The 23,943-nt window shown below is 37.6% G+C and overlaps 1 protein-coding gene across 10 annotated transcripts in view; it reads left to right on the top strand.

Annotated features, from left to right (window-relative positions):
- RIMBP2 (RIMS binding protein 2) overlaps positions 1-23,943 on the top strand; it is a 136,395-nt gene that overhangs the window by 71,723 nt on the left and 40,729 nt on the right. For 9 of the 10 annotated variants that reach the window (XR_008972850.1, XM_057414914.1, XM_057414913.1 and 6 more), the window contains exons 6-9: positions 6,815-6,904; positions 11,422-11,544; positions 16,752-16,856; positions 21,464-21,514. Coding sequence is in view for 9 of the 10 variants with exons in the window: in XM_057414914.1 (XP_057270897.1) it covers positions 6,815-6,904; positions 11,422-11,544; positions 16,752-16,856; positions 21,464-21,514 (369 nt within the window). In the remaining variant the exon portion in view is untranslated. Of the gene's footprint in view, positions 1-1,638; positions 1,674-6,814; positions 6,905-11,421; positions 11,545-16,751; positions 16,857-21,463; positions 21,515-23,943 lie in introns of those variants that run through there. The other variant, XM_057414916.1, reaches the window with a different exon arrangement.

Genomic DNA, 23,943 nt, shown 5'->3' on the forward strand with positions numbered 1-23,943 from the left:
AGATTGTGCGGACAGGTTATGAGAAACAGACAAAAAGAGTGTGAATGAAATGAGTTGGTAGCGCAAAGCTTGTTATCCTAAGAGACTTATTGAAGTATAAAATAATACCATGCAGTAATTGTTTGTGCTTCCTCCATAACATCTGGTCTGGTGGCTGTAGTGCTAAGACACTGATGATTTCCAAGTCCAATAAACTGCTAGGGTTCCTGTGCTCCTTATTTAGTACCGCTTTTTAAGGAGTGCTATTTTTATACAGTGTTTCTTAGGCTAAATTCAGCCAACTGATTAGAGGGGGTAGAGCTGCATTTGTTTTCTTTTGTTAGAACAAAGTCTAATTTGCATGCAAAAGGTCCTATTTTTAAAATAAAGGAAATTAAATTGTGATTTTATTTAAAATGCAAGCATTACTGAGTACATCTTCCTTAATCTTCAGAGTAGTAGTAGAAAAACTTATGATGCTTGTTAATGTCGTCTGTAGAAATTCCTTAGTTTTTAAATGTTAATATCATAAAATGTCTACTTCCCTGTACTACTTGCTAACATGTAGTTTATCGTGGCAATTGAAAGGATGAATGAAATGGAAATAGTGAAGTACCTCAAAAAAAGAGTCTTTAGTTCGATTATTTTTCAGTGCATTTAATAGTTTGCCACTAACTTAAAATGTGTAATTTATTGGAAGTGCAACCTTCTAACTCAGAGTTAACTGTGGAAGCCTGTACTGAGCAGAAGTGTACCCTTCATGGAACAGGGAGGTGACATTCAGCATCTTTCAGTGCTTCCTTTGGCTTATTTTACTGGTATGCAGCCAAAGCTGTCAGATATAATGTAAGTTGTGTCAGAACATGAACTAACAGTACCAGAACAGCAGCACCTCTTGTGAAAAGTGCTTCCTCCTGGTTCCATGCTATGCTATATAGTGGTTAGAGTTATGGAGGACAGCCTGTATTTTTCTTGTGTCGTCCACATGCTAATTACAAAGAGAAAATCAGAAAGGTTTTAATGGCAGTTTGCTGTACAGGCTGTGCCTCTCTGCCTAGCTCTGTTAGCTTGTCCATGTTAAGGTTCTTAAATAGCTCTACTGTGTACTATCCAGGATGAATCAGTTTTGCCTTTCAAATCTAGCTCTGAGAAGAAGAAAAAAAATGAATTGGTGGTGATGAACCTGACCTTAGAAATGAGTCATTTACAGGGCAAAAATACATGAGAGAAGATCAGAAGATTCTTCATTTTTCCTTTTTAAGTACCTGTGGACTGGAGGTTTTCACTTTTCTCTTGGATTAATTCTATTCATGTAACATCAAAATAGAGAACTATCACAGGGGATTATCATCAGAGTGTTCTAATACAGTCATTCCAGGTTACTGGCAGAAATAAGTCTCAAAGAAAAAGAGCTACAAATAAATGAATAGTGCATAGCATTATTTTTTTAAGAAAAATAATTGATGGATGAGCACACTAGCACACAAGGCAACAGATGCCTTTCTCCAGGCAATGTAGAACCTTGTTACCCAGGCAGTGGTGTCAGATTGTATTAAATCTGCGGAAGTCATCCTCCTACCGTGTGTTTTATAGTCAGTCCTTATATCTGTAGGAGAATTTTTACTTTTGCTCTGTTACGAACACACATTTCTGCCTTCTGTTCTGCACTTAAAAAGATGCAACTTATATATAAGGTAACACCATTTATTTTTAATATGTCTCTTTTTCATATATTTTTAATGGATGTTTTATTAGTTGTCTCATGTTTTGTGAAGTATGTACTGGTGTGTGAGTCTCTATATCCATGCAGTGCTTTGGGCACCCCTTAAAAATAACACACTGCAGGATTGCTTGTGTTTGTATACATTTGAGAGGGCTGTCAGTTTCTGATTCAGTTTACTTTGCAGACGCTGAAAAGATCATCCTTAGTGTTGTTTTCTCAACTCTGAGCTGAATGCCTGAAGCATTCCTTACATCCAGCAGGAAGGATCCTTGCTGTTTGGAATTTTGACTGGCATGCTAAAAACCTTTCAGCTTCTTTTTGCCAATTATGCTAATTATGGTCCTGACATGAATAAAGCTTGACTGACATACCACCACATATTTAATACATGGAAGTATGGCTTGCGCTTCATGCATTTAACTCGGTAAAGAAGCTTAAGCTGTGTGCAGCTTCTGCCTACATACATTAGAAAAAGCTTGGGTTTGGTTCTGGAGCTAGTTGATGATAATCTGGGACAATGCTTTCAATGCTACATACAGCTTCTATGGTTTCTTTCCTCATCATTAATTTTCCACTCTTATTTCCCTATTTGTAAAATTTTTGGATGCATGCTAGACTAGTAATTCAATTTCTTCAAGCCCTTCAAGGAGACTGGTGAGAAGCTTTTTTGGAATATGAAGTACTGCTTCCTTTTCACTTGCACGTTAGCCTGCTAACATTTAGTCAGTGTTTGCTTTTGTGCTGTGTCTTGGACTAACTGGCTTGATGAGTTCTTAATCTTCCCTCTACTTGTCTTTATTAACAGTTGCAGTGGATTGATTTGCATAGGTTAAATGGTAGACCTCATTTGACCCCAGTTAAGTGTTGCTTCCTAGGCACAATTAAATTGCCAGAATTGTTACATACATGAATAAATGAAGAACGGGAGAGGGCAGCAGGGGAAAAGGGACAAAACTCTCATTAAATTTGTAAGAAGAAGTCAGAACTGTTTGTATAAAAAATTAGAAAGGATGAGGGAAGAGTGCGTTGTAATGCTTTCCACAGGCTTGTTTTTTTGACTGGTACTGGTCTATTGTCAAGAAGTTTAAAGTCTAGATCAAGGTCCAAATTAACTGTGAAATCCCACAAAATCCCCTCTTAGGTCCAAGCAATAACAGTGGTGTCTCTTTGCATATCCCTTTTAGAATTTGGTAGTATTAAATTGAGAGGAGGAAGTCTGTAGCAGGGAATCCCTGGCATTCACAAGCAGGCTGGAGGCAAGAAGCTCATGTCCAGCCTATTGCTAGTAAGTCTGTCATTTGTGATGGCTGCGCTATGTATTTGCTGACCTCTTCATTCTGTTGACTTGGAGGTTCTGTTTGGAATTGGCAGTTGTAAGAGCTAAAGTGAGAAGTGCTGCCCTGTTGTTAATGCATTCAATGCTAGCTGACAAGTGAAGGAGAGAGAATGGAAAAATACTTATTTGAGTATAGCATCTTAAGGAAGCGTAGCCTTCATGTGTGAGAACCTGGGTATTTTTGTCTTGCTTAAAATGTGTTTGAAGTTTCAAAGCTGTTTCAGGATCCAGCCATAAATCCAAATGAAACCAACTCACATCATAGTAAAAAGGTAATCAATCAAACGTGTCAGATTCCCCCCAGATGAAAAATACCTTCTTTTGTGCCACTCTGCCCCCAATTAAATGAATGTATACAAAGTGGTGATATGACATCGCTTTTGAGAGGAGCAGCCATAATCTGGCAACTTTAAGAGCCTGACCATGGGCCAATAAGAATTTATACCGGAAATTTGAGTTACCTGGTTTGTACATAGAAAAAAAAAACCCAGTAAAATTGTCATCTTCCTGTATGTGATTTCAGTTCTCTTTTTAATATATTAATTGCCTGTTAGTTGGATTTTAGTTTGGGGTAGCTGGGATTAAGTTTGGTCTGGTTTTGTTGAAGGTTTATTTTTAACCAATCTGGAAAATGCTGAGGCAAATATTGTTAAGGGACCAGATCACTGAAATTGATGCATTAAGCAGAAAGTCACAAACTACAACAATGCATAGCTATTACAGCCATGAGAGAACATGAGCTGTAGAAGCCGTACTATAGAATGAGTGTGCTTCTCCAAGTAATAGCATCTGGAAACATTCAACAGTGGAGAAACTGGTTGTGAGGAACTTTGAGAGACAGCATAACCGTTGAAGTACTATTTATACATATTGCACAGAAACTAGCTTGTGCTTTGGGCAGTAGTATGTGCTGCTTCAGTTAACCACATCATGGGTTACTTCCAGGGGTATGACTGCTAGTACTACGTAATAGCTAAACTATTGAACTTACAAGAATTCTTCTGTCAGAACCTCTGTTTTAAGGGTCCATTGTTGAGAAATGACTCAAGTCAACAAATTGAAACTAATATTGTGGGAATTTCTGAGTCTTCAGTAATTACGACTTGAATAATTTCTGGAAGCCATAGCCCAATAAAGGAACTTGGCTAAATAATTTACAAGACTGGTTCAGTTTCTGGCTTTTACTACATGTTTTTGCTCTGAGACCTTTGGTGCATTATTTATTCTTTGTTCCTTAATGCTTTTTTCTGAGAGCAAGCAATCTAAATGTTCTAAGTATGCCTATAACTAAGGACCAGTGAAACTGGGGTTACTGCCCTGCTTCTAGTCATCCTTGCAAATAACATGATAAAATGTGTTTTCTTTAGGTAAAACTAAAACCCAGACCAGTTGCTGTGCCAGCTTTCATAAACTGTTTTTCATTATGGAGAATTGAAGTAGGGTGTGAAAGATGCTGGCCTAGATTGCCATCAATTACTCCTCCTCTCCTTTCCCTTCCCACCACCCCATTTCTGGTTGAGTTCCTTTTAATAACATTATTAAAACCTGGTAACTCGTTGTCACTTGTTCCTCATTAAAGTCAGCTGAGTAGTATTGATTTGTAACAAGTGGAAATGGATTCATTAAAGTCAATGTCAAATCTGGCTTGACAAGAGCCTGCTGATGTAAAGGTTTCAGAGCAGATAGTGTAGCTGGTTTTCATCTTGTAAGATGCAGAATAGACGCGTAATGCTTTACAAGTGACTTTCAGCAATTAATAGGACACAATGATTTATTTGCATATCCAAGGAACTGTTATGTGCCGTTTGTTGCTATTATAAAAATATTTACTGATTTAATTCACCCCTTTGCAAATGCAATGGAAGCGAAGAAATTCTCATTTTAGCCCTCAGGCCCTTAGCATCTCTCAGAACTTGACTGCCACTTTAATTGCACCCTGAATAACAGCTTTGATAGAGTTGAGAAATTATAATTGCTGAGCTGCATATGTGCCAGGTACATCTGCAGTCAAGAGACTGTGAACATGCTGCAGTTTGTCCTCTTAGTTTAGTTCAGTGCAGGAGCACTTGACGTGTAGTCGGGAGAACAGTTTCCCAAAGCTGATGAGATGTTCTGATACTGGACCATGGTGGTGCTGTAACATGTCATTATTTAAACCAAACTGATTTTCACTATCCTTTGTGTTCAAATTTAACTATAAGACTGGCACTCCAGGGGTGGGCATAGCAGGATCTTATGTGGAATTAATTCATATGTTAAAGTTGCTGATACTCAGAATGGCGTTTTCTGTGTGAAATGTTTTATAAAACATTTTAATCTCATTTTCTGTAGACAGAAACTATTCATATGATCATACTATTTGTTTAGCTGACTTTATAATTTTGAACCCAGTGGCCGATTTCAAACAGATTTGAATGTCCTGCCTTCTTAGATGTTAGTCATGTAACCAGTAGGCAGCAGTCTGTCTGCTTCACTGGTTCTGATGCTCAAGAAATGATGCTTAGGAAACAATTTAGATACACAGTTTAACAACTTCTGTTAATTGAAGACACTAGTGTTCTATTTAAAACATGAATCTTGTGTGCAGAGATTTAAGAAAGGTATGCTTGATACAGCACATTTTTGTTTCAAGCAGTATGAAAACCATTTAAATATAAGAATATTTACCTTTTTTTTTTAGGGCTTATATTGGTAAATCAGGAATTGGCAGCTTGTTGGGATTTTTTATATTGAGAATTTTGGAGAGAAATTGTGATAAAACATGTGAACAGTTTTTCTTTACACCTCAGCAGAATTAGTAGAGAAATCTGCTGATAGTGTGGGTTTTAATGGTGCAATATTGGAAATAATTTTATATCAGTCAGAAGTGGGCTCAGTGTCACCAATTTTAGTACAGTTTTTGGCACATATAACCAGTGTTTTCAGAAGAGAATGTCTAGTGCATGCTGTAGGATGGAAAGATTACAGATTGCCCAGCATGACTGATTGCAACTTTCATAAGGAATTGAATTGAAGATTGCAGCACAGACAACTACCTTTTTCAGCTTCTGTGAAACAGAAATTGTCAGATACATTAGAGGATTATGCAGTTTTCTCCTGAGCTGCATGTATTTTGATTTGTGTGACCTGACAAAGCATTTCTGCATGTCTAGTTTGACTGTATATTTGAGTTTTATTTACTTGTCCTTTTTTCCTCCTTATAGTGCTGCCAGTGTAGTACACAGATGGTCTACTCGGATTCTAAAAATATTTGTGTTAGAATGTGCATATATTCATATATTATATATTATAAATAAATTGAAATAGGTGTGCATAAAACTGTGTACATGATTATACATTGCAGTTGTGGGCTTTTGACCTCAGAATGCCTTCTGAAGACCTAAGTTTGATAGCATGACATTTTTCTGGAAGCCAAGTCCCTCTCTTGTCCCAGCTGTGAGACAGCCAGGTCTGAGCTCTTCGTTACATCCACAAGGAGGTCTTTTTTATTATTGTTTTTGTTTGCACCAGGCCTCTAACTCATATCATCTCTCTTTGCTTGCACATCTTTAATCAGATCATCTACTGAAAACGTGGTTTTATGAGAACGCCAGCTGTAATTGCAAGCTAATCTGCTGCTTCTGTGCTTTCTGCACCTTCAGTGCCTTTTGGCTCTGTGCCTGATATTACTCTTAATAGTTTGTTAATACCAAATAATGCAAAAACATTGCTTCCTTAAGAACTTAATAGGATGTGCTGTAAAGAATGGTCTGTAACATTCTTTACTTGTGTTTTAGGAAAATGAACTGAAGGATGCTGGGCAAGAAAAGAATCGCCTGAGCCTTCAGTATGCAAGTGTGTCCCACAAAGCACTCCAATATGACCAGGTAACATCATGAGCACAGATCTCATACATTCATTTGTTACAGCGATCAGATTGCAGAGTGGATAAAAGTGGATTGTTTCCCTTTGTTTTTTCTTTGAATTTTAATATTTCACAATATAATGTTGAAAATCTCTTGTCCAGCACCAAATGTCCTAAGCTCTATTTAGTAGTTATTTCCCCTGTAGCATGGCACATGGCATAGTCTCAGTTATTCCAGGTCCTGATATAAAAGCTATTTTAATAGTAAGCATTTTTCTTCAGTTCTTGTTTGTACCTTTTATGGGACAAGAAATATGTTTCTGACTAGAGTGTGATTATATCTGTGGCAAATACTGCGTGGTGACCAGCATGGAAGGAGAGTCTGGTGTGCCTTACCTCACCACATATGCATTCAGTGGAAGAAACATTGTGAACCAGCCACTTTACAGGGCTAAATTTAGCTAAAAATAAAACTCCACCCTGGGATTTCTACAGGGCTGAAGTGAGTTGCTCGGCAACCTCATTCATATCAGAAGAGCTGTAACTTCCATAGGCCCTGATGAAAGCCCATCCTCAAAGCTTGCAAAACAGTGGTAACTGTACCTTTTCATATCTCTGACGTGCAAGTGTCACAGAGTAGCCCACTGCTGAATTTCCAAACCAGAGGAGCTCTGATGAGTTCCTGAGACAATGTAAATGACTAAAATTCAGACGTGGCTGTGGATGTACTCTGCATTTTGGGTGTAGTATCTGGTATCGAAGCAGACCTGAAATTCCCTGTTGCTGAGGTTTTATATAAAAAGACTCTATGATAGGAGGAAGACACGTATAATAGCATCACTTAATTTTATTCCTCTGTCTAGAATTTCTCCCTTTCCTAACGTTTTTCCTCTTTGTTGTTGTTTACACATTGCCTTCACTCTTCACAAGGCACATGAAGTCTTACTTAGGCAGTTTTATTTTCTAGCTGACACAGAAATAGCATGCAGCATTAATGCAGTGAAGGCTCAGTATGTTGGTGACACAAAAAATGTTAGCCCTCTTACTATTAGAAAGGGAAGAACTGCGTGGTTAATAATGCTTTGTTTTAGGTAGTGCTTGGCTCCTACAGCAGTGAAGTGCTTGAGGTACCTTGAAAAATCCAGTAAAATGAATTTAAAATACGAAGTTAAAATATCAACCTTCGACACATTAGCCACTAAATAATAAAATTACCGTTTACTATTACAGTGTCAGAATTTGTCATACTATGGGTGTCTTCAGATCTATTCAATACTGTGAAAGGCACAAGGCTACAGTTCTGGATGCCTACTCTACTAATTTTATATCCCAGCCTCAGCAGAATCAGAGACTTGCTGCAAGCGTAGCCTTTCACTTCTAGCAACGTTAACTACATGCCATCCTTGCAGTGTGCTCTGATTGCTAACAGACCTCATGTTTTCCTTCTTGCATATAAGAGATTTTCAGAGGTAATTACTCAGGGTTTTCTCTTTGGTTTTGATTTGTTTTTACCACAAACAGTGAGCTCGAGGATAGGTTGTGCAGTTTAGATTACATTTTACTAATCACAAAGTGGGAAACTGTACAACTTTGGATGGAGGTTGGAGCAGAGTTAGGGCTCAGCCCTGAAGGGGAAAACCTGCCTAAAATAACTTATTCTTGTTCACCCTTGAGAGCTGTCCTGAAAAACAGGCCAACTGCATCCAATCAAATGGGGCTGGAGGAGTATTTATGCATTCTGTTATGTAGCACAGATAAAACTGCCGCTCATTTGTGCACAAGGTAGTGGCTGAAATTTGACTCTAGAAAGGAGGAAAAAGAAGCTAGCTACCTTAAATCCACAAAATGAAGCTGAAATTTAAATAGCTTACATGATTTAGTTTTGGTACTCTGCATAAGAGAAACAAAGTTGCATTCTGGGAGTCCAGTACATGTGAAAAGATTTTGTGGCCTTTAGGAGTGCTGTGACTCTGGGCTCTTATTTTCCTGTTCATTTGAATGTATATGGGATAGTGCTTTTATGTAAAAAGAGAATAGGCGTTATACATTCAGAATTTATTTCCACAATACTTGAAATCATACCATTTTCATGGTAGTTTTGTCAGTCATGTTCTCTGAACAGTTGTTTGAGAAATTGGCAGGTCTATAACGTCTAGAATCAAGGCATATGGTGGGTTATAAGGCTGGTGGAGCTTTTCACCAGTGAAACAAACTGCTGGTTTGCTTTGGTGAGCTGGTGTTCAGTAAGTAGTTTCTGTTCAAGTGTTCAGCAAGTGGAAGATGCTTTAGCAGCATTCTGGCTGTCATAACTGACTTAAATGAGGGCACATTTAGCAAGTGTGAAGGTTTGGGATGAAAACTAAATTGATTGGTGCATTGAACAGAGAAACATCAGAGATCAAAATGTTCCCTGTTTCTGCCATGAAATTTAAACTGTTTATGATGGCACTTTATTTAGGTCAACTGTTTTTGCCACTGGGAGCATTGATATTTTAATGTGCTCTCTGTAATTCAAGTTCATGTATATCCCATATGTTCTTAAACAGCCTGCTTGAAGAGAGCATTAAATTCACATTGAAGAACAAATGTTATCTAAAAAAAAAGAGCAAATGATAGACTCATCAAGTTTTATGCTGCCTTATGGGTTATATAAATGTGTCTATCACCACATTCTATGTGGTATACAATCTTCAAAGCAGAAAGTATAGGTAAGAATGCCCTGTAGGAATATTTAAAGTTATCAGTGTTCCTGGGAAAAGCATATAGCAGAAAGGTACCATAGGCTCAGTAGCTCCCCAAAATTACTCAGGTTGTGATGACTAGTAAGTTTCAGCAAATTCTTTACAAAGGTAGTAAGTTGGTGTCAACTGTTTTAGAGACAGGGAAAACTAAAGCCTGAGGAAAATAACCTTTTCTTGAAACTTGTTCAAAATATTGTACTTCATTCACTCTCAGTAAATAAACTGGGAATCACAGGCAATAACAAAATTGTGTTGTTGACAGTGATGCTTCATTGCTTCCTTTTTTTCCACTCCATTATTCTTCAACAATATACACTGACTGATCTGAGCAATGAAATGCAATCCAAAGGGTGCAGGAAGTTAGTAGATTCTGAAAATCCAATGTTTAATAGTTTCATCAGTTAGAAAGAAAAGAGGGAGGAGGAAAAGAAAAATGTGCACAGAAAAAAAAAATCATGAGGTTGACAATAATTGCATCAGTTCTTGTGGAAAACATGATTTGTTCCATTTTCATGTTTCTTTTTTCTAGTCCACTGCACCCTAAAGAGCCCTCTTGCAAAGATGAATACCAGGGCTGGCTGCGACCATTTAGATTGTTTGGTCTATGGCAAAATTTGCAAGTTAACAAACTGATGCCAGAAGGCAAATAGAAAGCCTGAATCAGTTTCCAAAACATTCCTTTAGAAAAGGTTCAGGAGATCTCCACCTCAGAGACTGCTTTAATGCCACTCATTCTTTACAAATCCTAAGGAATTACAGTAATTAAATTGGGAAAACAAAAAAAAAAAACTTGTCACTTCCTTTGCTAAAGTGAGAAGGAAACATGAGCTGCACCCAGATGAAAGGCTGTGCTGCATCCCAGTACTTGGTACTGCTTTGCCTTTCTTTAGTCCATAAACCTGCCAGCATTGTTTGTGCTTCTGCCCTGTGTTGCAGTTAACAAAGGAAAACAGATGCTTCTTGGAACACTGTTCACTAAAAATAATATGGATCTTTCTTTTGCTTTCTTACCTTCTAAAAGCATTGCAGGGAAGTGGAAATAGTATGTCAACATTATGTATTTGATTTACCCAGGTGTTTATTGTTGAGGGGTTTTCAGTCTTAATGTAAAAATTGCAGTTCCTGATATGATACAAGCTATGAAAATCCTGTTGTCACATATCAATATGTGACACAAAGGCATAAGATGGTCAGAGATAAGAAATAAAATTTTCAGCTGATCTGATTTAAAGAAAGAACTTTTCTATGGCAGGATAAAATAGTTTAATATTTTCTTATTTTCTATGTGTGTTTATGAAGTAGTCACTATCATTGGTTCACAAAATCCTTTTATCGAAAGATTTAGTCTTACTGAAATGGTTAAGCTAGCACCAAGGTACTTAATTTAAGTCAATTTATACTAAAGAATAAAGGTGACTTATATTTCTATATTTATATTAGATTTCTGTGTCTAGATAGTATACCCATTTCTGATGCCTCTGAAATGCAGAGAAATAAGGAGTTGGTTGTCATTTATTTTAATACTTATCTAAATTTGCATAACTACAGTTTGGCTGCCAGATTGTAGTCCTTGTTGAAAGATGTTTCCTGTATGCCGGAATGAGATGCACACAATTTCCTCAATGAACATTTCATTCCATCTTTCATGCTTCTTTCCTAAGTTCTTTGAACTTTTTCTCCTCTTCCCATTTTAACATGCAGAAGTGTTTGTGACAGATATAGTTTTCATTAATTATAAGTTTGGACAATGATTACATTCTGTTGTGTTGAATGTCTGTTGACATTCTGTTTTTTCTAGGTAAAATCAGACTATGACCATCTTAGAGAAACCCTTCTCAGAGTGACCAAAGAAAGAGATTTGGCTGTAAAGGGAAAACATCAGCTCCAAGCCAAGCTGGAGAACTTAGAGCAGGTCCTAAAGGTATGTATAATGCCATAAAATCCAACAATCCAGTACCTCTATTACTTGATTAATAGTGCTGATGTTCATTGATTAAATAAGATTCAAGTCAGTAGCTTGGTAAGCCAAACCTTGATGGATGGATCAGGAGTAACGGAGAAGGATCTGTGATGTGGTAGAAACACAAACTAGTTTGAATGAGCCACAGTTCCCAGTTTTTCTTAGCTGTAGAAAATACGGAAGCTGTGATGTGGAAAGCTGCCACTAAAACATGTCTTGAAGAGCATTAAGCAACTAAGATTATTAAAAAACATAACCCCAAACAAAAACCAAAACCCACAACAAAGAAGCCATGCAGTTACAGCTGTTTGCATCAGTGAGTAAACTGCACTGGTGAGTACTACAGTGAGACTTCTTGAGAGAGAAAACAATTGTAAACACTTGTCTGTAATTTGGACCATTTAGAAAAATGAAGGATATTTTCAGTCTGTTTAGAATGTAAGATTGATCTGGTGCTGAAACTTTTCTGACAAACTGCCAAAGAGCTGCTTATTTTTCATCTTCTCAAGCCCAAAATTTTCCATTTTCAAACCATTGAAGTGACTAGCAAAGGAGGGATGAATGCCCTGGGAGCAGGAGATGGAAGTGCAAATAACTGGTCTTAGATCTTCAATTGTGAGCAAGGCTTTTCTTTGCAGACTGTTTTAATAATGCTAAGTGGCTTCAGCCAGTGCTTGTCATAACTGCAGTCGCTTATTTAAAGTTGGATTTGTTAATGATTTTGACTTGCATCAGACTCACTCTAAAAATGGGAAAAGTAGTTTTGCTGTTGGCTGCATCAGAATAGATCTGAGCATTTGGAGATGATTGTAGTTATGCAAATGGATACCTATCTGAATTTTAAGGAGAGGTTTTGTTTTGGCTTGTTGTATTGCTAGGATGTTGTTGAAACCCTCTCTCAAGTTTTATTTAATGTTGTGTAAGAGGTGAGGAGGAGGTCTGCCAGCCACAGGTGGAAATGAAAGGTGGTTATAAGTCACATCCCTCTTTCTGAGCCTCCAAAAGACTGTGGAGTTATCAGAGGTAAACTGACTGCTCTGTTGAACCAGCTTACTATAGCAGCTTCTAGAAGCATGAGCTGTTGAAATAACCTATTTAGGCAATGCTGAGGGGAGTTTCCTGTTCTATGTATTGTTGTGCAGTGAATTATCAGTGTCCTGTTTACCAGTCAGTAGGTGGTACTGATGGAAAAAATCTAGAATTATAATAAAAATAAGAAACACATCTATTGGGAAAGGAAAAATGAAACTGCCAAATTAAACAGAAGAGTGATACACTGCTATCTGTCTTTACACTAATACAACCTTTCCCAGGAATAAGTAGGAAGTTATTTCCTTCCTTTTCTTCTCTGGAATACAAACCTGGCAGTTCCACAGCCTTTATCACTAATTTTCTGTTTCACTGTGAGCCATGCGCTAGTACCTATAAAGTAGGATCAACACCTAGAAGCTGTGCCAACAGGTCTGGCTTGTCTGTGCTCCCTCTATGATGACTGTGGGATTCCAGCTTGATAGCTACAGAAATTCACTTCAGAGAGCTCGTGGTAGAAATATATGAGGAAAAAAGTCATAGAAAAGAAATGAACTGTGAATTCATAGCTCATAAAACAGCTGAGGATTAGATTTTGCTCTAAATAAATTGGCATTAATTCTCATTTCATCAAATTAAAATACAAATTATTATTGTCTGGACTCCTGTGATACTAAAAACCCCACTTTCATGAGCAATAAAACCCTGTTCAGATGCTGATTTTGTGAGGCTTATATGGCTTTGAACACTTGAAACTACTCTAATAATGGATTCTGTTCTGTTTTCTTAAAACAGATTAAAGAACATACTTTCCTCTTTGGCCATACCAAACAGTTCCACTCTTTAATTAGATTATCTGCAGGCATTTGACTTAATTTTCCCGAATTTCTTCTGTAGAAGAGCTGAATCTGGCTATTTGACCGATTTTTCCTTAACTACTACTGCAGTAATACTTCTAATATTAGTGAGAGAAATATCCTGTACATCTCATAATTCTTACTGTTCTGTTTAACAACTCCTTCTAAAAAAATAACCCCAGACTTGTCTGGTGGATATAGGAATCCTGGCTTTTCATGTTCGGTAGTTCTGTCCCTTGAGCAGAATCCTTATGAGCTGGCAGAATTTGAACAGCCTTGAATAGTCTTGAAACCTTTTTAGCACTAAACTATGCCCAAGCAGATGCAGTTAATTGTATATTTCACATGTGTCCTCATATGCTCAGGAAATAAGTAGTTTGAAAAAATGGTTTACAGTTTTCCAATCATTGGAAAGTTTTGAGAAATATTTAGCCTTGTTTCCCTGTCAGAAGAGGAATTCAGTTTCTCTTTTGAGAAATTCAGGATGTATCAGCACAGCAGAAAAGGGAAGATAAAGAACTGCTGAACTAGCTAATTTCTGAGAATCTTCACAGTGCCTCTCACATAGAACCGTTCTGATTTTCTGATGTGTTCAGCCAGCTTTTCCCATTCATTCCACTGTAATGGTGCCCACCCATCTGCAAGCGCAGATGAGAAGTCCTTTTGTAAGAGTACTTGGGTGGGAATTAAATTTACTCCCCATTCAGCATCATGTATGAGTTCTGTCTCATAAACAAGACTTTAGGACTTTAGTTCGTGAAAGCCATTGGAGTTTGTTCTAGCACTAACCAGTTGCACATTTTAGAACTGTGTGAGTCCCTGCTATAGGAAAGGATGGGTTCCTTTGTTTCCTTTATTTTGTTTGCAGCTCTAGTCAACTGAAATGGTTGGAACTATGATGGACTATTCATTGTGAAATGCGGAACCTGGAAAAACAACTGTTTGAGCAGGTCCCTGAATTGTTATTTCAGAAACAGCTTATACTGCACAACCATCTAGCTCTGTAGTTTGAAAGAAGCTATTTCAGATGTGGATTTGCTTTCTGACGTTAGAGTAACATTACTAGGACCTCTAGAAAGGGTGCAAAAAGAAAATTGCAAATATACATGTCTAAAAAGTTCTAACCCGCTTCACATTAAGGACAGTGATAGCAAGGACAAATGGAATGTAACCACCTTCAAAAACCATGGCAATGTGATCACTGTAAAAGTCAGTCCTGAAGGAAGATGCAGAAGAAATTCAGCAGCATAGAGCTTTCTCCCTGCTGGTCTTCTAGTGATTCCTGAAGTCCTTCTCTACTTCCCTAACCTATTCCCCTCAGGCTTGGAAGAAGAAATGACAACAGCTGATGTGCAGATATGAAGTGCAAAACAGATTTGCAGACAGAACCGATTTGTGAGCAGAGCAGGAGGGGAGGAACTGCTTCTGGTTTGGGGGAGATTTAATTGCTGTGCCAGGGGAGGGACAGATGCTGGGGTGAATAGATCCTTGCTGCTTTAAATAGTAAGTAGATCATGACAATACTAAAAATGAAAGAGAGGTACTTTTAGGTTTACACAGATGACCAAATAGTTTCTTTTGACCTTAACATCTGTGAACTGTAGATCATTAAATACATATTTTAGGAAACAGAGAAATTAAAAGCTGAATTTTATAGATTCACTGTGTGGTCATGGTATTAATTATTTATTGATGTCTCCAAAGGACTAGAAATGTTCTGTAGTAGCTTTTGTAAAAGTAATAAGAACTTAACAGTATCAAATAATGCTGTACCAAATCTGGTACTAAATCTTGAGAGAATGAAGTGAGACCTTTGGTTTCTTACTAATAATTAAAGGTGTAAGAATGACTTGATAGCCCCACTATTTCTTGAATATAAGAAATATGCTGATGCTCCATCATTGTCAAGTTTTACGTAAGACTTGATGGAAGCTGCTGAGCTCAGTAAATTTAAATCATAATACTGGTTAGCAAAAATAGGTGATGTTCATTCAGATGAGGTGAGAATCAGAACCATTATTTTTGGTCCTTGTTAAATATGGAGAATAGATTCTACCCGTTAACAGATCCATTTAACTTTTCTACTATGTGCATACTTTTCTATGTGCATACTTCAGAAATGCTGACAGTCAGGACACTGAATCCTCACAACATTCCTGGAAAGTAAGCCTTAGCTGAGAGTGAAAACTGGTAAATTGGAAAGATCTTTGATTTTTTTGTTGTTGTTGTTTCTAATTAATACATCAAATAAAACTAAAAACTTCCCAAGCAGAGGCCAAGGGGAGTATTGGAGACATTTCTGCTTTCTTTGCAAACATGCCCAAATTGAGAGAAGGCAGCCCCCCTGTGCTGTCCATTTTTGTTGTGAGTAACATAGGTTAGCAATATGCTTGATAAAATTTTCTCCCATACACAATTAGGCATGTGCTGATTCCTAATAGGTTTATGTGAAATAACTCATGGTGCTGCAGATAAGATATTGTGCCTCTGTTCTGTGAGTATTATGGGAATAATATGTAATTTGGAAAATAAAAACCTTTAGTCCCAGTTTCGCCAGAGAGATCAGAATCTATAGAGATCTTTCTTAACTGCCATTTATGAACAGGGTGTTTGAAAGTTATAATGATATTGGGAGAATAATATTAACTTGTAATGAAAAAGATTTCTATCTGCAAGGGTATCTTGACAAGTTTCTGCTCTTCCCAAGAACCTTTATCATATTGCTTTGAATCATTAGTAGCAACTGTACTTTGAAAGTTGGTTTTGAGTACCGTATAGTCACTTCTGTTCAAATTGACCTCTGGTAGTTTTGCTTTAATTTGCTATAAATAATAGAGATTAGCAAACATAAGCTATTTCTGTGGGTCATCATTTGCAAAACAAATCACAAAAAAAGCATATCATAGATAAAGAGGCACTTAGGGAGTTGTCAAGCTATTTTTAGTCCCAATCTTTAATTTTTCAGCAAAATGCCATATATAAATGTGTGCCTGATGAATAAACTGGGTACTGTTCACTTGTGCATCACAGAGGCATATCACTGGCAATGACAGTCATATATCCTAAGAGATTGCTGTCAGAATGCCTGAGTTTAGCATTGGCGATGTGCCTCTAAGTACTGACCATATTAAAATCCCATCCAGTTTCCCTCTTGCCTACCAGTGATACCAGAGATCTTTAATGTAGAGAAGAATATCTGCATGCCTGGGAATGGCAGCATGTTTGACTGCAGGTAGAATGCGTTAAAGTCTCCTGATAGTTTTTCTGCTTCCTTTGAAACAGCATATGCGAGAGGCTGCTGAACGGCGGCAACAGCTGGAGTTGGAGCATGAGCAAGCCTTGGCTGTTCTCAACGCCAAACAGCAGGAAATTGAACTCCTGCAGAAGGTAAGTGGAGAAAGGGAAAGTCAGGTAGAAAAGTGAATTGCAGTGACAAGAGCACAGGTCACGGAACAGATCTCTTGGTTTGAAGGAATTTAAACTGCAACCACCAGACTGGTTCCTGCATGATTGCTGATGCACTTGTAACAAGTGGATGTTTACTCTTGGGTTTACATGGCTGTACTAATTGATTTATAAATGTTAATGCAGGCTAACATTAACCTGACCAATATATGTAAATCCTCAGTAGGGAGAAAATTGATACAAATACATCTATTTCCTCTGTATTTCCATTGCTTCCATCTATATTGGGCTCAGGAATATTTGTTCATTCTTTAAATGTCAGGAAGGAAGGAATCTGGTCTTCATTCCATGATCGGTGTTGGGACCGGTCTTGTTTAACATCTTTGTCGCTGACATGGACAGTGGGATTGAGTGCGCCCTCAGCAAGTTTGCCGATGACACCAAGCTGTGTGGTTTGGTTGATACGCTGGAGGGAAGGAATGCCATCCAGAGGGACCTCGACACACTTGTGAGATGGGCTGATGCCAACCTCATGAGGTTTAACCATGACAAGAGCAAGGTCCTACACCTGGGTCAGAGCAATCCCAGGCACAGCTACAGGTTGGGCAGAGAAGAGATTCAGAGCAGCCCTGTGGAGAAGGACTTGGGGGTGTTGGTTGATGAGAAAATGAACATGAGCCGGCAGTGTGCGCTTGCACCCCGGAAAGCCAACCGTATCCTGGGCTGCATCAAAAGGAGCGTGACCAGCAGGTCGAAGGAGGTGATCCTGCCCCTCTACTCTGCTCTTGTGAGACCTCACCTGGAGTATTGTGTGCAGTTCTGGTGTCCTCAACATAAAAAGGACATGGAACTGTTGGAACAAGTCCAGAGAAGGGCCACGAGGATGATCAGGGAACTGGAGCACCTCCTGTATGAAGACAGGCTGAGGAAGTTGGGGCTGTTCAGCCTGGAGAAGAGAAGGCTGCGTGGAGACCTCATAGCAGCCTTCCAGTATCTGAAGGGGGCCTATAGGGATGCTGGAGAGGGACTCTTCATTAGAGACTGTAGTGACAGGACAAGGGGTAACGGGTTAAAACTTAAACAGGGAATGTTTAGGTTGGATATAAGGAGGAAATTCTTTCCTGTTAGGGTGGTGAGGCACTGGAATGGGTTGCCCAGGGAGGTTGTGAATGCTCCATCCCTGGCAACGTTCAAGGCCAGGTTGGACAAGGCCTTGGGTGATATGATTTAGCATAAGGTGTCCCTGCCCATGGCAGGGGGGTTGGAACTAGATGATCTTAAGGTCCTTTTCAACCCTAACGATTCTATGATTCTATAATCAAAATAGGGGAATCCACCATTTTCTTGTCAGTTGGCTGGAACAATTAATCATTCTCACTGACATAATAATGTTTTGTTAGGATTTTTTTTGGCTTTCTGTTCCAGACAGTGGCAGTTCTTATCATCTATCTCCACTAAATTAGATTCAGGTCAATTCCTTGTCAAGGTACTTGCGCACCATAGTTGCAAAAGCTGCAGTTGTCTCAGTACTACTGTTGATTTTTCCAGTTGCTTGACTAGATGAAAACACAAATAATAATGCTAATGATAATTTGGTAGAGAATTGGCATGGAGAGACATTCTCAGCAGAATAAAAAGATGCATCTAAAATAGTTTTCTTGAAATAGAAAAACTTCACTTGGCCAAATGAGATCTTCAGTTAATTTTCTTTTAGCCTTTTGCAATTAATCTATTCAGGCATATTTCAAAAACTCATTTATAGTTATATTAACCTGTCATTATTTGAACTTCCATGTAAATTTTGGATTTAAATTTCTTGGCAAAGCAAAAAAAGGTGCGGCTTTTCTTCTTGCTAAATTTTGTTACCTTCTAATAAATCCACATTACATGAGTCTTTTTGTTACAGATTGGCAACAGGAAACTAATCTCTGTAATACTGTTTTCTCCAGTCATTTTTTGTTAAGCTGTAGCAAGACAGGCTTCAAACACAAACAAGGTTTTATTGTATGTGGTATTGTACTCAATGTGACTAACTCAGCATCTGTAGCCAGTGATTAAATTCTTGTTCAGTGGACCTGAAGTAGCATGGAGTATAAGACTATTGATGTTAAAAATGACTATCTAATAATCATTTACCAGAAGTTTTACTAGAATTTTAGATTAGAATTCCTATACTAAAATCCACCAGAACAAATTGTCTATACATTACTTAGCAGCATTTAAGAAATAATTCATCCTTCCCACTAGTTTCATTCATTAGCGTGAAATATTTTTCCTTGGACTTTGCACAAGTACTTGTTTCTGCCCTGAAACATCTAATTCTGAATGAGATTAAGTCGCTATTGTCTTTTTTAATTCCAATTGCCTTTCATGATAAGAATCTGTGACAACATAAACAAACATTCCAGCCATCACATCTCTTGACAAAATCCACTTGTGATATTCATTCTAGATACCACTCAACAAGAAAAAGGCCTTGATTTGATTTTCAGACCTTCCAAGGTCAGATTCTTTTCCATCATAACATGCTTAAGATGCTTAGTTGCTTCTGTACTGTTATTATTAATGCAACAGGATAAGAATGAAGACCAGGTTCGTACATTGTATGGGTAGAAGAGGGAAAATATTCAAAACACAGGAAGATTTTGGGAGGATACCTATGCTGTGCACATTTCTACCTTGTAGAGAGTTATGCAAGATCCTGTGACTCTCTAGGTATGGTAGTGGAAATAAGCACAGATTAATTTGTCCTTCTGTAGCCTCTAGGCTGCGGATGTCCAACACACCTCCTTTCCAACATTACAGTGCAATGTATATTGACAGGAAAATAATTTAAGTAAATGTGTTACCTAAGTAACTATAAAGCTTTTCACCATTAAACAGGAATTGCTGACTCACATTTCACCCAGAGATGACCTCCCAATGTACCAAGTACATATGTGTTAAATTCCTTCTTCCTTTTTTAATTGAAGTCACCTAATTACTTTAAAAAGTACCATAAAATTAAAAGTAGAGACTCCCCAGGCAGTAACAGGTGGCGTTTCACAGTGTGTCTATCTTGTTGCTGTTGTGAAGTTCCTGATGAAACGCAGAAATGTGTACTTCAAAACAAAGGAAGTTGCTGGTGCAGTCTGATGCATTTGGTGATATGTTTTGATATTCTAAATAAAAATCCACTGTGTTTTTTAATATGTGTACACACTGATCAGATTTCCAGCCTAAAAGGAAGAATATAATATTGTTCATCAAGGTTTTGTGCTGATGGGGAATCAGATGGTCTTTTTCTCCAAGAAAGCCTTAATACAAGACAGTTTGATGTAAAAGAGAGATAGCTATTGATGCAGGTTTTCTAATCCTTTATCAAGAACTCATATTCTGGGTAGATTTTATTAAACTTGTAATGATGGACAACACAAGACTTTATGTCACCTGTCATCATATTTGGTAATGTTCGTGGAGCCAATATTTATCAGGTGCTATCAGTAAGACTTATTACAGTATAGGAAGAAATATGACTCTGCATGCAGGTCTGAAGGAGGATTTATTACTGTGCATGACAGTGAAGTATAGCTTGCATGTATGTTTTCAGTTGTGACTTTATGGCTTGACCCAGCTTCCACTGAAACCAGTAATAGAGTAGGGTAGCCCTCACAGATGATGAAAATGAAGTTAACATAGCTGTGCCAGTGTCCATCATGGGAATTTCTGGCCCATTAAATTAGAAAGTCTGTAGGGTGTTGACTTTTGCAAAATTGGAGAGTTTTAAGACTTGCCTTTGATGAGGAATGTGCAGACTGTGGTCTTTGGGTTACACTAATAAAGGAGCAAAGAGGCAAAGTTAGTGTATCATACTGCTCTCAGCCTGATAAAATGGTTAATAAAACATTTTGCTTACCTGGGGCAGGCTTCAGTAAAGAAGACAGTGAAAACTTAAATGGAAATAAAGTAAGCATAACACAAAGGTTTAGACTTTTCCCTACCAGAAATCTATAACTGAATTTCTTACCATAAAATAAACTTTTCTGCAATTCCTTCTTTTCTTCTTTGTCTCAGTTGAACAGACTGTAATGTTGCACACCTGTTTACAGACAAGCTTTTTTGTGGTTGCCTTGAAGTGTTCTGTGAACTATTTATTTAGATGATAACACTGTTGCTACATGTAAAGAATGAGCTTAGGTTTTGTGTTGCTTTCTCCTAGCTGGTGTTGTAGGTGTGTGCACCTCCTGCAATGTAGAATAACAAGCTCATTTTTCAGTTTTAATGTAAAGGGTTTCAGAGATACTTCTGGTGTGTTCTTGTCTCGCAGTGTATTGAGCATGCTTGTCTTTGTACCACAAAATACCAGTGCTGCTAACATTTGCTGAGATTCAGTCTCCTAAAAATAAGCAGTTATTTCAGTGGCTTGGAACCAAATCTCTGTAGTAATATTGGCAGAGCCACCCCTTCAAAATCGTAATTGGCTTGGGATTTGAGTATACAGTATGCTGCTTTCTGTGGTTAGAGCATACTACATGTGGTATGACTAACTGATTTTTTTTTTCTTTCTGTTTCCTCTTTCCCTTTCCCTTTTCTGTTTTTATAAAATCAAGGCTCAGGTTGAAGCTAAGAAGGAACATGAAGGAGCAGTTCAATTGCTAGAGGTAAGAAGATACCCTTTGTGTTACCTTTGCTTGTGGAGGTTCCACTCTGTATGTGATTACTGTACAGTATCATCACTTTGAAAGTTCAAATAATATGTAGGCATCTACTTTTTTTTTTTTTTCTCTTCTAGTGTAATTGCATCCTTTAAAGATTATAATTCAGATAGGAGTGTATTAAGCTGAGCTGTTGGAAGTGATGGATGTGTGTACCTCACTTTTTCCTTGTATAGAATAGAAATGTTGGTACTGTGTTTTGTAAAATACTGTCAGGTATATAAAAAAGGAAGTGATTAATTGTGGGAATTATTATTATCTGGGCTGGAAATATAGCTGCAAATACCAATAAGTTACCTAACGTTCCTAATTAAATACTGTGTAGTCAGCCGAAAGCAACATGCTAAAGAGCCAAAATTTTTAAACCTAATAAAAGAATTTGGACACTGAAAAACCTTCAAAGGGCGTAGTAGACAGGGACCACTTCATTCTTCTTACTGGAAAACTGTATTTCCTAGGCAGCGTGAACTGGGCATTCGAAAACCACAGGCACCAGATACACATTCAAATTTTTAATTAGAATCATCGCATGATTCTGTTTGGAAGGGACCTCCCTGCTCAAAGAAGGGCCCTCTTCAAAATCACTGTAGGCTGCTCAAGGCTTTGCCCAGTCCATTTTTAAACATCTCTGGGAATAGAGATATGACAGCCCACACGGGCAGCCTCTTTCAGTCTTTGAGCACTTTCATTATGAATAATATTATTCTTGTATCCTGTCAGCATTTTTCTCTGGATGCTACCCATGTTCATTGCCTCTAATCCTATTGCTGTTTATCACCAGCAGTGGCCTTTCTTAGCATTTCCCAGCTATGCTGCAATACGTTTGTAGAATTTACCAGTGACTATTGGATTTAGTAAGTAAATGCTGTTAAATAAATAAAATTTTGAGAGATGGTTCAGATATCTGATTTACTAACTTTTAAGGCACTAACTACCTGCACATACTGACATCATCCATAAAGGCAGCATCCCTCATAAAGATAAAAAAAGTCAGTGTTTTCATTAGTAATTGCTCATAGCAGTTATGACCTTGGCACAGGATATTGCCTCTAAATTCAATAGTAGCTTTTCAAGCTTTCCTTCGACTCCTTATTCCTAAAAATCTCCAGTCTAGTCTTTGATTTAGTCTTTGCCTAAAGATACAGAACTGCATGTGGCTTGTATAGAAGTGACATGGAGAATAGGAGCAAATTCTCACTCAGATTCAAAACCCATTAGATTTTCTGTCAGTTTTAGTTTGAATAAGGAAAAGTGTGCAAAACCTCTTTGTTCTAGGTTTGAGTTAAATTTTTAGTGGTTTTAAACTGAGACTCTTATAATAATGGAACCTTTAGAATGGATACATACAGTTATGGTTAAATTACATAGGAAACCACAAAGATTCTAATTGAAATAAATTAATACACTCAAATATCTGACTGGTGCTGACAGAACTTTTTATTCCCTTTGCTGCTTCTGTTTAGAAATGCAGGCTGACCTACAGTTTTGGGCGAGATAGGACAAATTACAACAATGTATAGCAGAAATTAGAGCTCCTGTAAGAAGATTCCTAAAGCAAACAATTCCTCCCTAGTTTTTCAGCTTGAAGAACAGATTCCTTAATTTCCAATCATATTTTTTGAAGGATAAGGTTAAGTGTCAGAAAATACAGATGCACAAGTAAACCAGTTTTTCTGCCTGAGGAAAAGAAAAGGCACTGGATGGTTATTTGGTCTTAACATAAAATACATATCATAAATAACCTGGGATATTATAGATTATAGCAAGTGCATTGTCAATATTTCAGTTAAAAATCTGTTCTAAGCAGAAGGTGATTTCTTTTTACCATTTTCTGTCTGAGCACTTATTGGTCGTGTATTGATGGAAGGTGTTTTCTGTGATGCATTGATCATCTTAAAAAATAAAAATGTTTATTTGTATCTGTGAAAGTTATTATTCCCACAGAATGTTTCACTCATTCCCACAGAATGTTTTACTCATTGGCTTTCGTTATCATCGCGTATGTTAAGTTTGTCTTTCCTTTAAGGTTATAATATTAAATTATTATTTAATGCCTGGTGGAAAGTATGTGATGCAGGAAAAGAGAAGTAGAAACAAGGCAGGCAAATGGTTGTTTACCCGCCTCAAGCTAATCAGAATTCCCATTTAGCTGATTTGTCTGTGACCTCTGATTTGCATAACCCCATTGTTTCCTAAGCTTTTGCTTTTCATTGCCATGAGCCTATTAATTTTCAGCGTTTTATTTAATGTGCCTTTTGCAATGTAAGATCAGCAGCGGTATTGATTTCTGGAATGTTCTGTAGTGTGGTTTGTGTTAATGCATGTTTTTATGCGTGTTAATTGTTCTAATGTATTTTGCTTTGAAATGTAAAAAA

The sequence above is a fragment of the Pezoporus wallicus genome, unplaced genomic scaffold (assembly GCF_028554395.1).
Source record: "Pezoporus wallicus isolate ANWC-B61680 ecotype Strahan unplaced genomic scaffold, APGP_CSIRO_Pwel_v1 contig_8047, whole genome shotgun sequence".
Classification (NCBI taxonomy): Eukaryota; Metazoa; Chordata; class Aves; order Psittaciformes; family Psittacidae; genus Pezoporus; species Pezoporus wallicus.